At 40.5% G+C, this 15,272-nt stretch overlaps 1 protein-coding gene across 1 annotated transcript in view; it reads left to right on the forward strand.

The window, feature by feature from the left end:
• LOC103770935 (alpha-1-antitrypsin-like) overlaps positions 1–3,422 on the forward strand; it is a 3,859-nt gene extending 437 nt beyond the window's left edge. The window contains exons 2-5 of the mRNA XM_008938212.1: positions 1–255; positions 730–1,000; positions 1,749–1,896; positions 3,216–3,422. Of these exons, the coding sequence (XP_008936460.1) occupies positions 1–255; positions 730–1,000; positions 1,749–1,896; positions 3,216–3,422 (881 nt within the window). The remainder of the gene's footprint in view (positions 256–729; positions 1,001–1,748; positions 1,897–3,215) is intronic.
• Positions 3,423–15,272: the final 11,850 nt, after the last annotated feature.

A 15,272-nucleotide genomic window follows, 5' to 3' on the forward strand; every position in this document is an offset into this window, starting at 1 on the left:
ACAGTGACCTCCAGCTGAGCTTGGGCAATGCCCTTTTTATAGAAGAGACACTAAAGCCACTACAAAAATTCTTGGATGATGTCAAAAACTTTTATGAATCTGAAGTGTTTTCTACTTGCTTTAACAACTCCTCTGGTGCCGAGAATCAGATCAACAGTTATATTGAGGAAAAAACAAAGGGGAAAATTGTTAAATTAGTGGAAAATCTTGATCCTCTCACTGCAATGGTTCTTGTTAACTATGTCTTCTTTAAAGGTAAGAAATATTGAAGGATGTGAAGGTTGTAACTTAGACGCTTACTGCTTATTACAGGAAATGAAAACTTAAGAGAAAGAGACTGTAGTTTATGTATTTTAAATGGAAGAAACCATGTTCTGTGTCTGCAAAAGATTGTTGTAATACCATATATATTTGTTGCCAAATATTTAGTTGTGTCCTCACCTGGTTAGTTTTATTTAACTAATATCTTTGTTGAGTTTGGTAAATTCTCTAAATGTGATTATAGATTCATGATCTAGTGAAAGATTATGTTATCAGTATTATCTCTAATTGTCTAAGCATCTGGAAAAAAAAAAAAAAAAAGCTGCAACCCTGTAACACCTGAGGATGCAATGACTTGAAAGAGATATTTACTCTAATGGAAGGAAGGCTGTGGGACTAGATTCTGTTTTATTCACTGTGACCATTCCTCTTTGTGTCCCACTGAAATATTTTTTTCTTTGTCATAAGCCCATTGGGAGAAACCCTTCAGTACTTCATATACAAAGCGTGAGGATTTTTTTGTGGATCAAAAAACATCTGTAAAAGTTGACATGATGTATCGAAAGGGTTACTACAGAAATTATTTTGATGAAGATCTGTCCTGTTGGCTGGTTCAGATACCTTACAATGGAAATGCTGCAGCTTTATTTGTTTTGCCTGATGAAGGGAAGATGAAGCAGGTGGAAGATGCTCTCTTGAAAAGGACTGTATCTAAATGGGAAAAGCTCCTCCAAGACAGGTAAGCTCAGAGTTGAGAGATGACTGTATTATAGATTAGTAGTGTTTATCTAAAAAAGAAATAATTAAAGGCCAGGTTATTTTACTGAACTCTTTTCACTTAATGGTCCTGCTTGTGCAGGAGTTCCCTTTTCTTAGTTGGAAAACAAAGGAGAGCTCTGGGTAGCGAACAAATAGGACATTGAACCTGGGATCCATCTTGGATTAAGTTCCTGGCTCAGCCACAAATAGTACACATGGTGCTAATAGACCCTTGTTTCATATGGGCATTGTGAAACTACAAGGGATTAGCTATTGGATATTAGGGTGTTGAAAGAATTGTATGCAAAAGCAGAAATTTTATTCATTCACCACTATTCCATCTAGTTCTATGGTGTCCCAGACCTTTTTACATATTTAAATTACCTTAGGACAGCTGGCTACAATCTTTTGAAAAAAATCTGCTACCTGGCAGTAGTAGCTCTGTTTGCTACAACAGAGTTGCTATAGTTGTGTCTTCCACGCCACTCTTTGAACCCAGCTATGGATTCAAGCTGTGAGGCTTGAATCAACCTATGAAGGCATAGGATAGCATAGGCTCATTCTGCTCCAACTCTGTAAATCAGCACCTTTTGAACAGGTTATCTGTTTATTTGTACCCTGATAGCAGAGTTTTGACATTTGGAAAAAGAAATGTGAATTGTCACTATACTGAAGTCATTGAGAAATGTTACCTATATGACAATCTGTCCCTATTTATGTTGTTACAGAAAAATACATCTGCATATTCCAAAATTTTCTATTTCTGGTACTTATGATGTGAAAGAGTTAGTGAAACAAGTGGGTATAATCGATCTGTTCACTGAACAAGCTGATCTGTCAGGGATTACTGAGGAGCCTGGACTGATGGTTTCAAAAGTAAGTCAGCACATGAAACACAGCAATTATCTGTTCCCAGAAACCTGACTTTAACAGCCCATGAAAAGCTTATCCCAGTCTCTCTGAAGGATCACTCAATCATCAACAGCTGTCAATGTGGAAGCAAAGCAAGCCTTGTCTTCCCTAAACTTGAAGCCAAACATGCTTTTACACACATGGTTCAAGGACAAGGAAGAAGACATACACATAAGTAAAATCTCATTTGGCTGATAAACAAAATTATCTAAATTCACACATGAACTTCAGTAAAATTTTCTCTAATTCCACCTACAGAGAGCAAAAGGCTACTATTCCTGCCCTTCTAGTGCTCTCAAAAAGTTATTTTATTCAGCTAGATGATAGGGTAAATTCACAATAATACATGAAGCTGCCAAAGGCAAAACTAAGTCTAGGCTAAATTACCAGGTTTCCTTTCTTCCAGAGTTTGTTGCCATCAGTCATATTGAGCGCTCTTTGGCTGTCTGATGTTTGAGGGTTACTCTCTGCACAGAAAGGGAAGGAGGCTAGAGGAGTGGGTGGTTGTGGTGTAGTGGGAAGGAGAGTGGCTTGTGGTAACTCTCCCAGAAGCTGGTGCTGTCAGGTCTTGCCCCAGGCAGGGCTACCTCTGGCAAGGATGAGGTTTGTGGCAAGTTGCTCCCTTCTTGCCAGCTCTTTTGCTGACTGTATGCCCCGATAAGGACACTGTCATCAATAGGAAGCACAAAGACCAGACCTTTCCATTCCATTCCAGAGTACACAGGAAGGATATGAGATGACTCACAACCAGACTAATTAATAGATCAATGCATCCACTCGCAGTATATTCTCACTGTGAAATTTGCTTCACAGACAGAGAAAAGAAAGGAGCAAGCCAAGTCAGAAGCCAGGTCATTAGTCCAATCATACAGCAATTGTCAAGAAACAGCATAATTACATACATAATCTTCTTTCTGTCCTGGCTGTGATGTTGTCCTGCTATTGCTGGGAGTCCTACTTGTAGTGGCCAGTCAGAAAGCCCTTCTAATAACTGAAAATACTACATAATACACCCACCCCACTACCAGCACAGCCAAATTTATACTGTTAACCTTAGAGGCAAGACACTTGATGTTAACTCTAAAGGCAGGGCAGCTGGTGGTGATTTCCTAATTGGTTTTCACCCAAGGTTGGCCAGACCTTGAGAGAAAGCCAAGTGAAAGGTCTTTCCTGCCTGGTTGTGGACATCATCCGTATGTCAGCCTTGACACAGGGCTTGGGGTTTAGACCCCAGCACTTCACCAGATTGTCAGAAGAGGTGGTTTTGCTTTGTGTCCTTGCAGGTGATCCACAGAGCCATGCTGAATGTTCATGAGAATGGCACTGAAGCAGCAGGGACTACAGTGAAGGAGGTTACCTGGAGATCTGGAGATTTTCCTCATCCACCTCGAGTCAGATTCAACAGGCCCTTTCTTCTGGTTATTCTGGATAAATACACCCGTACCATCCTCTTCATAGGGAAAATAGTAAACCCTCTGAGAAGTGACTGATCAACCAGAGGACATGCACTTACATACATTGCTGGCTAGATCTCTGTGACCCAGCAAAACATTTGTGTGCATATCACCATGTACTAGTGCTCACCTTTCAACCATTATCCTTATACACATTACTAATCCTTTAAAACACAAAATCTACTTTTCCTTGTCAAAAAGTCACTGGTATTTCCCCTTGGTCTACAGCTGGGTATAGCTTGTAGTGTTAATGAAATGCAAGCCACTTTTCACCTGTTTTGTAAGAACCCCTTCATGCCATGCTCCTGTAGGGTGATTGAGATGGTTGAAAGTCTCTGAATGATGTAGCTATTGCCGTACACTTATGGCGTTTGTATGAGGGAGCAGGAGAAAGGAAACAGGGAAAAGTGAAAAATCAGGTAGATGAGCTAAAAGACCTGCATGGATGAGCAGGAAGCTTCTGAAGGAAATCTCATGAAAGAAAGAAGTGTATAGCTCATGTAAGAAGGGACCTGTCACTTGGGAGAAATATAGGGAAACTATCAGGACATGTAGGAAGGCAATAAGAAAGGCCAAAGCCCTCTTAGAACTAAAACTAGCAAAGGAAGTAAAAGAGAACAAAAAGGGCTTTTTCAAATCTATCAGTAGCAAAAGGAACAACAGGGGCAGTGTGGGCCCCCTGCTGAGTGAGGCACAGCCCTGAGCACTGAGGATGGAGAGAAGGCAGAGCTGCTGAATGCTGCCTTTGTTGCGGTCTTTAACCCTGACACTAGTCCTCGAGAACTCCAGACCCTAGACGTAGGAGAGAAAGCCTGGAGGAGGGAAGACTCTCTGCTAATCAGTGGAGACTGGGTTAGTGATCAGTTAAGGAAATTGAATATACATAAATCCATGGGCCCTGATGAGATGCACCCAAGAGTACTCAGAGAACTGGCTGACGTTGTCACTCTACCACTCTCTATCGTTTTCACTAGATTGTAGCAGACAATAGAGTTGCCTGAGGACTGGAGGAAAGCCAATGCCACTCCAGTCTTCAAAAAGGGCAAGAAGGAAGATCCAGGAAATTACAGACCAGTCAGCCTCACCTCCATCCCTGGAAACATGATGGAGTGGATAATTCTAGTGGCCATCTCTAAGCACATGGAAGAGAAGAAGGTTCTCAGGACTAGTCAGCATGGATTTACCAGGAGGAAGTCATGCCCGACTAATCTGATAGCATTCTACAATGTAGTGACTGAATAGGTAGATGCAGGAGACCAGTTGATGTAGTCTACCTTGACCTTAGCAAGGCGTTTGATACAGTTCCTCATAACGTCCTCCTGAGCAAGCTCAGGAGATATGAGCTAGAGGAACAGGCAGTGAGGTGGGTTGAGAACTGGCTGCACAGTAGAGCACAAGGAGTGGTGATCAATGGTGCCAAGTCCAGCTGGAGAGCTGGAACTCGTGGAGTCCCCCAGGGATCAGTGCTGGGTCCAGTCCTCTTCAACATCTTCATTAACGACCCGGATGATGGTTTGCAGTGTCTTCTCAGCAAGTTTGCTGATAACATGAAGCTGGGAGGTTTGGCTGGCACACCTGGAGGCTGTGGGGCCATTCAGTGAGATTTGGACAGACTGGAGAGCTGGGCCAAGAGGAACCTCAAGAGGTTCAACAAGAATAAGTGCAGAGTCCTGCACTTGGGCAGGAGTAATAAAACGCACCAGTACAGGTTAGGAGGTGATCTGCTAGAGAGCAGCTCTGTGGAGAGGGACCTTGGAGTCCTGGTGGACAAGTTGTCCATGGGACTGCAGTGTGCTCTTGTGGCCAGGAGGGCCAATGATATCCTGGGCTGCATTAAGAAAAGTGTGTCCAGCAGAACAAGGGAGGTCCTGCTCCCCCTCTACTCTGCCCTGGTGAGACCTCACCTGGAGTGTTGTGTCCAGTTCTGGGCTCCCCATTTCAAGGGGGACAGAGATCTACTAGAGAGAGTCCAGCAAAGGGCTACGAGGATGATTGGGGGACTGGAACACACCTGCCTTATGAGGAGAGGCTGAGAGACCTGGGGCCTTTTAATCTGGAGAAGAGAAGACTAAGGGGAATCTAATTAGTGTGTATAAATATATGAGGGCTGGATGTCAAGAAGAAAGGGCCAACCTCCTTTCACTTGTGCCCTGAGACAGGCCAAGGGGCAATGGCTACGAGCTGGAGCACAGGAAGTTCCACCTCAACATGAGGAAGAACTTCTTTCCTGTAAGGGTTCCAGAGCACTGGAACAGGCTCCCCAGGGAGGTTGTGGAGTCTCCTACCTTGGAGACTTTTAAGACCCGTCTGGATGTGTTCCTGTGTGACCTGCCCTGGACTAGATGGTCCTGCTCTGGCAGGGGGGTTGGACTCGATGATCTCTGGAGGTCTCTTCCAACCCCTAACATTCTGTGATTCTGTGAAAAGGTGTGAGGTGTTAAGTCATGTCTGTTTAATCCACTAACTTTTGATCACTATTCTTAAATGCAGAGTCCCTTAATATTGGAATGAACTTCCATTAATTTCTTTGGTTTTTAACCGAGTATGATGTGAAGTTGTACAATCAGTGACTGGGACACTTAAGGACACACCAATGTAAAGGGCTGATGAGTGCAGCTCTTTTAGCTTACCACCCTCTGTCTCCTCCTCAGTAGAAGCCCTCTTCAGCAACACTGGTTTTGCTTTACAAATAATATTTATTCTACCAAGGAAATAAAACAGCTGAAAGTCTCCTTTATCTTACTAATATAGCCATTATTACTGACGCCTGAGACAAAAGTGGGGTGGAGCAGTCTGTGACACAGAACCAATTTCCTTTTTATGGATTTATTGCCACTGTTATTTCTCTTTTCTCCAACTGATGCTGCCTTCACTATCACACTTTCCTACTAGACTTGTCAGGATATGGTAGAAAAGATGACAAAAGAAAATTTATAACTCCAGAGATTTTTTATCTCCTCAGTAGGAACAGCAGAGCTTTCCTAGTGGCTGTTAACATGCTTCAAACTCTCATAGACACACATACAAAATGCAGGTAGTATTTCAGAAGCCACTTTTCTAAATGTTAGTAGTGGATTACTGTTATAGAGTAAAAACATACTCTGAATTAACATTTGCACCTTTTTTTCACTTAAGGTTTCTTGAGTCTAACTTATTGCTATTGTGTTGGTTTATAGTGATTCAGTTGATAGGATTTTAACATACCAGCTATACCAGATAGTTGTACAGTTCTGAAATGGAAAAAACAAAAATGACTAAATATTTAAATTATTTTATTATTTTTTCATTAATTTAAAAAATCTTACAAAAATACAGAGAGTCAATTAGAGCATTTAAATTACAGGCTGATTAAATCTTTTGCTACAGAGTATCTCAAACTGGTAGAAAAAAGTAAAATATAAATGGTAACTTCTTAGACTTTAGTCTCTTAAAATGTATGTGAAAAAAATAACTTAAAAATTATGGTGACTATTTTTAAAATATAATTAATCTTGATTGCTTTTAATTGATAACATTAAATTAATACTATCAATACTTATAAATTCTAGATGTGAGTATACCAGTAAAGAATATAAGTACCTGTCCATGGTTGTCTGTTCAGCCATGTACACTTCACATTCACCCTCAAAGTCCTTCTCAAAATCATGTAAACCAATGACAGAAGTTTCTTATTCATAACTGTATTTAGGATGTTCAATATTTAGTAACAAACAGTTGGCTTCACACATTTGTCTTCATGTAATACAAATAATCTGATTCTACAGAATATAATTTAAAAATTCTTGGCAAATTTCAGGGCTAATTCAGGACAGTATGCCAAAGTCCAGCTTTGCAAGTACAAATAGCTCTGTAGGTGAATAACAAGAGACTTCATGTTTGTTGTTCCTCACAGACCTCAGATCAATAATCTGTGTTTGTTCCTAGGAAAACAATATCTAAAAACTGTTTTGCCAATCAGATTTCACTTTGAGCAGCAACCTTGTGGCTTAACCCATTTGAATGTGGGTGGAGAAAAATCAAGCTGAATTAAGAACTGGATAACCAAAAATGATCATGTTGGTAGGGAATCATCTTCAAATGGAAGTTGGGGCCACATATATGTGCCTTAAGTTTTTTTCTGTTTTGACAAAAAAAACGGAATTCTCAGGGAAATGTGCAGCAGACAGCAAATCTGTGTGGTAAATAATGAGTACAGAGGGATTGCACAGCCTCCCCGAAACTCTCAGCCTTAAGTTTGTTACAAATCCAGTGTTGTCACGGTTTGCCCAGGACAGTGTTTCTTCTTTCAATATGCTGATTTTTTGCTTCTTCTTAGCTGGATTTTTTTTTTCTTCTTTTCCTCATTAACTGTGACTTTTCTGACCAAGAAGCCTTACTGTAACAGAGGAAGGACTTTCCTCCTAACTAGCCAATAGTTTCTGCTGCTGTGTGCAGATACTGTAGTGTGCCACGTGAAGTTTCGGGAAGACGGAGATAGCTTGATGAACCACCTGCCTGAGGGACAATGTGTAAAGGACATCTTCTAACCAGCCTACTTTGGAGGCTTGGAGTCCAGAGGTTGGCTGGAGTTTGCCCCTCACACACTGGCCACAAAGTCCTTAAGGCTTTAAAACTTGGAAACACTCAGAATAAAGATTCTGCCCTTCTGTTAACTTTCCCCGTGTGTCATTTTTATGTGACATTTTGATTTCCATTGTTTTTTATCTAGGTACTGTATGGAATATATGAGGTTTTGGTTTTAAGGTTTTTTACTTTAGTTTTTGTATGTACTTGAGTCTTTGGGGCAGGCTTCCTGAACTTCTTTCTCCAAAGCAAGCTCACGTGTAGGAGCTGGCAGCTCATGTGACATAATCACTTTTTTCTCCTTCTTCCTTACTTTGGAAGTATGTGGGGGTCTCCTTGCAGCATGCCATGTAGCAATTTTAGACCACTGCAGCAAATGGAGTTTCTCTTCTGGGACATACACCTTCTAACTGCCAATAATTGCCATCTCCGTATCTGCTCAGAGATCTGCTCAATGAGGTGACGGTTACCTCTCTCTTTGATTCTATAGCTCTGGTACAATGGAGTTAAACCCAGAGATAAGTTTAGACCTATTTGGATCCAACTAATTCAATAAAGTCCTATGAATCATAAACATAACTCTGAGCTATTCCAATCTGAAATGACTCACTTTTTGGCTAGTTCTTAGGTAGCAGAGCATGTGGAGGCTCCTTAAGAAATAATCCACTTTCCACACTGAAAAGAAGTGAAGAAACAATGAAAGAGAAAACCACAGTTGGGGTAAACATATGTAGTTTTAATATTTAATTATTGAAAAAAAAAACATTTCTGGAGTTGTATTGCTGTGCAAAGGAAGACATCACAGATACACATCCTCGTTTAATTAAGCACAGCAAAATTAAAAGAGCAAATTGGTTCAGAGGCAGTAGAAGGGTCTACTGTGTCCCATCTTTCTTTTTTTTAATGATAAAGACTACATTTATCTAGTTTCTTTTTTACTGACATTAATCCCCAAAATGTTCTTCCTATGATCCCCCAAGAAATTAAGCTTTGTTTTCTTTCCAAAGCACTCCAGTTGGATGTGACATGTGCTTTGGATAGAGGTGGAGTTTGGGTGGGGGAAGATGATGAAAGGTCAAGAGAAGTTTAAGGGGAAAATATCCTCTCAAAATACTTCAGTATTTATGGAGTTTGGCAACACTGAACTAACCACTAAGACTTAAGCCGTGTATCTAATTTCTGTAGGCAAAATTAGGGAATTATTTTTGGCACTCTGTAGATTAAATGGGTGTTCCTGTCTTTCTTTAGAAACTACTTCGAAGACATTAATTAAACCTCTTTTTTTTTCTCATTGTTTGCATGCTGGTCTTTGAGTTCAGTCATAGATCTGAACTAGCATAAAATTAATCTCTGTAACAAATGTGGCATTCTATGGAGAAATGGGAAATTTTCATGATACTTTCTTCCTCGGACATCAATTCCATTCCTCGTGATCTTGTAAAAGACAGCCAGAAAACAACAAGACCACTGTGTGATTAGGTTTCACTCCCACATCCTAACTGAAAGCTACAAATTACCTGAACATCTCCTGGAAAGCAGCAATGAGGTTGAAACCTGGCTTCTCTCAAGGTAGCCATCATCAATGCTGACTTCACATTTAGGCTTTATAAGCAAGTCATGGCAGAGAAAAGTGACAGGAGCATTTTATTCTCTGCTTTGAGCCTTTCTACTGCCTTTGCAATACTGTCCTGGAGGGGCAAAGCAACCATGCAGAGTTGGTTACACAAAGACCTCACCCAGCAGAGAGAGAGGAGCAGGAGATCAATGGAGGTTTTCTTTCAGTTATGCCCAAGTAAGGTCCAGCTGAACACATGCAATGCCCTATCTGCAGATGACAGCCCAGAAGCTTCTGGAGGATGACAAAAGGGTGCACGATGCTGAAGCTAGCAGAAAGCTAGCTTGGTTTAGCATGTTGTAGCAGGTGCCTGAGCTGCATGGTCAGGAAACTAAAGCCCCAAGGCAGGCCATAACACACCTCAGATATTTTAGCACTTGTGTCATTAGTTAGCAGTAGGGTAGGAAGATATATCTGGTAGAATAGCTGCTCATGGCCATGGACCTCTTCTCTCCAAGGTGTGTTTGCCTATGGCAATTATGCATGTACAGGGACAGTAAACATTAAAGCCAGCTAGCCCTGCGATCACTGACTTCTGCCTGCTCTGTGTGGCTATGTGTGGATGGAAAATATTTTCAACAGTGTTTACCTGCATCCTCAGATAATTTTGGTTTGATCCATGTAATGTTTAACAGAAGTGCAAATGCTTAATGCTGCTTGGCTGCATGACTAAAGGAGTAGTACAGAGCAGCCACCAGCCTGACTGTCTTGGAACACTGTATCTCACTCTTTTTCATGAGAGACTGTATTTGTGAAATCAAGCATTCTAGCTTATGCATTCATTTAATTCAGATGCAGTGGTCTGTGGCTGGCCAAAGAGAGTAGCCTGCTCCACCAAGCCTCACCTCACCTACATAAGCACCTCAAAAGACAGCAGCAACTGGTACTCTAGTAAGGAAAAAGCACAAATGCAAACCCAAAGTACTTAACAGCAAACTGGTTATATCTAAAATAAGCCTGCAGAGTTCAACTGTATTCTGAAACTAAAGAAGAGCTGGGGCTGTATAGTCTAGCTGTGTAACCATGGATCCGAGCAGCAAAAGAAGTAAGTCTGAAAGCAGCACAGCAGAGGACTGGGAACTGTGTTTATACAGTTTTATTTACATAACTCCTTGGCTTTTTATTTACACAACTCCTTGGCTTTTCAGGACACAGGGAATTGTGCCACTCCTTCCTGAGAACACAGTAACAAGCCCTGCAAGGTGCATCAGAGGCACAGAGGGACCGAGCAGACACTTTCCCAGCTGTCTGGTCAAACCATGCATCTAAACAGTTCATCCAGCTATGAATGCTGATCAGCCAGCTTCACAACACTTGTCTTCCTTTGGAAGAATTCCAGGAAGGCCAAGACTTATTGTTTGAGACTGCCTTGGCTTGTTACTGGTTAATGTTACTCATTTGTTGTTTTCTGTTATTTATTATTGTTTGAGAGATTTGAGACCATGCCTTGGTTTACTGTTTATATGTTACAACAGTTGCATTCATTCAGTAATGTGTCTAGGCACTCAGAGTGATGGCACAGATTTTATACAGCTTTTTCCAAGTGCTAAGTCTACATTAAGTACTTCTCAGATATTGATACATTACATAGTCCTTAACAGAGATACAGAGAGAATTATTAGGCTGTGAGGAGACACTGTGTCTGAAAGATTACAAGATTACTATTCAATATACAGCTAAAATTCACCATTCTTACACAGATGAATGAGGCACCCTCTTTATTAACAAGGCCAGGAGGACTCACTGGCTTCTGAATAGTGCCCAATGGGATCTCTAGAAGGTGAGAATTGACACTTAAGTGGAGTCTGGTAGGCTAGGAATCATGGCTGAGCAGAAGTGATGCTCACTACAGCTCCCTCACCCTGACTCTGGCCTTCAGAGTGTTAGTGCTGGGCAAAATTTCCTGTCTCCAGATGAAGTTCATTTCAGGCGGTATACAGGGCACAGTAGCTGCCCTTGGCACAAAAATCTCATTTCCAATACATGTTTGCTTAAGAGTTGCATACCCTTTGGGATGTTACACTCCACTCTACTGGCCAGCTGGGCCCCATTGTCTGCTTTCTGTTTGGAGTGGAGACATGGTCACATGCATACCATGTCCAAGAAAACTAGCTTAACCAGCATTCAGCTTTGTCCTTCTAAATAATACATATTTGAAGCCATGTAATGTTTAACAGTGCAAAATAGCAGTGTGACTAAAGCAACAAGAAACAGCACAACTATACAAGAGCAAGAGCCCTCTGAATATAATGTATCTTCACCTTAACGATTTTGATGCAGCTGTACAACCTTTATTAGTGAGTCATGAAGCACATCTGCTTTCAAGGGTGAAGCCTGGTTTCTAAGCACTCAAATGACAGCAGAACTTAATTTCAAGACATATTGAAGACCAAATTGTGGGAACACCTTCTAGCAGCTCCTCAGAGTATAAGTCTACTCTGAATATTATCCCAAACGCCTTTCAGATCTGAAATAAGTCTGTCATTAACAAGGGGTAAGTATTCTGACTTCCCAACTATCAGTGTTATTTTTTATCTTTACTGATGTTTACAGCTAGACAACCAAGACTGAAGTGAATGAGCTGTCTTATTTCCACCAACACAGTCCAGATAAGATTCACAAATAGATTTTGCTATGCCAACCTACCCTGTAAGTCCTGATTTATGCAGATCTCACAAAGCAAAGCTGCAGAAGGACAAGCTGGCTCCTTCTCACCCAAATCTTAGCAGTCAGAGTGCTGACACAGGGTGGGGGAAATCCTAAGAAACATCTCATCTGCTCTGATGAACAACATGTCTCTTGAGTGCCTTTGCCATTGACTATGGGATGAGCAGGTAACTCAAATTGTCTCCTTCCCTGAAGCTGTTCCACTTCAAGTAGGACACTAGGTGAAGGCTGTTTGGAATTGTTTCTCTGGTTGTTACTCCATTTTTTAAATTGGAATAGCTCTTACCTGTTTTCTGATAGGTTAAACATTCCAGCCACTACAAATCATCCCAAAGTGATCTAGGTCTAATCTGTGAAAAAGAAAGCAATAAACAAGGAAATGGTCACAGTTACCAGAAACAGCCAAGATGTCACGATCTCGGCTTTTTGCCGAGTGCTACTGTGGCCAAAGGGCTATTTGTCTTACAAAAGGAGGTTTTCCTGCTGATACAAAGTTTGGAAAGACAAGGGGGGCCAAGCCCCGCCTAGTCACCTCCCTCTCCTATGACTGGGATAGGGATGCAGGTAAACAACAGAAAGGAATTTATATGTAAGACATGTCATAGAAGTGGTTGTTTAAAATAAAGGAGCATGTTCTGATCTAACCAGGTGTTGAAGCAGAATAATTTTATACTCTTTCTTGTGACTAGTCACTTTCTGTAGTAAAATGAGTCAGGAATGAAAGAATACCACTTCTGATTAGTGCAGTCTCGTATTGTTTTCCATTGACATAGCATTGCCATTTGACAAAGCCTCATTCAATCACTAATAGTTTAATAATCCTGAGAGTTCTTACAGATACATAAAAAAATTAAGAGGTGCTCCTGATGTGTTACCCCATCATGAAATGGATTGACAGTTAAAAAAAAAAAACACAAAACCTTTTTACTTGTTCTCTCCCTCTGACTCAGTTTTCTCTAAGGCTCACATGTTTTTTTTCTCCACTAACAAGGGACTTTTGTTAGCTGAACTAAAGCAGAACTGAAGCAGGCAGCAATGGATAGGTATTACAGATAAACTCAGAAGTACAAGGACTTAAAAAGCACTCCCATAGTGAAGGAGCAGGTCAGAAGATAACAGTGATTGCCATATAGCTGTTGAAGGTAGAGGCAAATAGAAATAAAAGATGAGAAGTTGACACAGCTGATCATCAGCATCCAAGACTGTTTCGTTCTTTGTCCACACAGTAGCCAAGAAGGATAATGAAGGCCACCCTCCCACTATTCTTACTGGTGGTCTTTTTGCACCTCACTGTCCTCAGCCTGATTTTTTAAATGAGAAGTTTGAGTCTACAGGTTCATGAGGTTAATTTAATAATAGAGCAATTAGTACCTGAGAAGAAGCTACTCTGTAGAGTCCAACTTCTCCAAGGCAACTGTTACCTGCTCACACTAGTCTGTGCACTTAGAGCACAGGATAGCCTTGGGAACAGTATATTTAGGAATATTCATGTTCAGACCCTTTCCTCTCCTGAAGGCAGACAATCCCACACCTCTAAGATCTTAAATTCCAGGCTGGTCAGGCTGACCTCTGCAAAAGGGAGCTAGCATTGGACCTGGAGTGCTCATAAGGATATTTGCGTAAAAGATGGAAATCCAGGTCTTCCCTTTCCTGGAGCAGAGTGGGTTTGACAGATAGATTCTAATGAATGAATTCTCTGCAAACTACACTGTTGAGTGGATAGTAGATGAAGCAATGCTATCTTGTCACATTGGTAGGCCTTCTAGGAGAAGGAAGTCATAGTTTCAAATCACACATTGGGTCTTAACCACTACTAGTTTGCTGTACCATTGGAAAAAGAAATTCAAATTATCATTCAATTTGAGAGCAAAATTTTGGTCTTGCAGTCTACCCACTATTACTTATTTTCGTGCTATTTTATTCTAGTGATTTTTTAAAAACTTCTAAAAATTATTTTTGAAAAGCCTTGATGGTGTCAAGCAGGTCTACAATTCTAATGTCTTTGTCTGGGAACTTCATGAAAAATGTATCAGTAAAACTTGAGATGCGCTCTCAGTGAGAGATTATCTACTTTAAATATTAAAATGCTGGTTGATTGATTCTAATGGAATTCACTTCAGGCCTTAAATGCTTGTATGATTTTGGAAACACATTTTCTTTCAGTGCTAGAAGATTAGGTACAGACAAAGCAGAAAGCTTAACATATTGTTTTCTGCAAACTGATGAAAGTGATTATCTGAGGTGCAAGGTCTGTTAGGAGAAATGGAATCACACCTTAGTAATAAGAGAACTTTATTTCCTTCTAAAACATAACACAGAAGAAAATAATGATACTATCTGATTCTATTTATAAAGCTTTCATCCAGCAACCTATGAATTCATACGAAATTTTATTTCAGAGATTCCTACTGCATTGGTGAAAGAAGCTGAAAACAAAGCAGAAAAGGTCTAGTTTCTATCCCCAGTTCTGTAACAGACTTTTTGCTTAGAATTTAGCTTTTATCATTCTGTCAGTCATGCTGTTTTTTGAAATGGAGCCAGAAGAAATCTTCTTATCTGAGGAGAAGAGCATGAATATTTGTAAGACATGGAGATCATAGCTGAGATGCTCACTACAGAAACAGATAAAAAAACAGAGAGGACTTGATTTTTTTTTTCTTTAGTTCCAGAAATTTTGCAATGAGGACAATCTCTTGATTTTAATAGACTTAATGTCAGAAAGTACATTTATATGAACTTTTGCAGACTGACCTTGAGTGATACATCTTTATAAGGCAACAAAAAATGTCTGCATGAGGATTTATCATGCGAAGTGCATATTTCTGTTGCTCAATCTTTATCATCTTGCTGATGTTTTGTTTCCACAGTCAGAAATCCTTTGCTGGGGAAAACCCAGAAATATAACTTGCAAAGCTGGCAAATAATCTGATGATCAAGCAGCAACAGGCGTAAGTTAATGATATGGGATGAAACTATTCCTGTAAGGAGGAACCAAGACACATTGCATAATTGAGCTGTGTCACTAGCAGACAGTAGGGAAA

Source organism: Merops nubicus, unplaced genomic scaffold, assembly GCF_000691845.1.
Source record: "Merops nubicus isolate BGI_N331 unplaced genomic scaffold, ASM69184v1 scaffold3634, whole genome shotgun sequence".
NCBI lineage: Eukaryota > Metazoa > Chordata > Aves > Coraciiformes > Meropidae > Merops > Merops nubicus.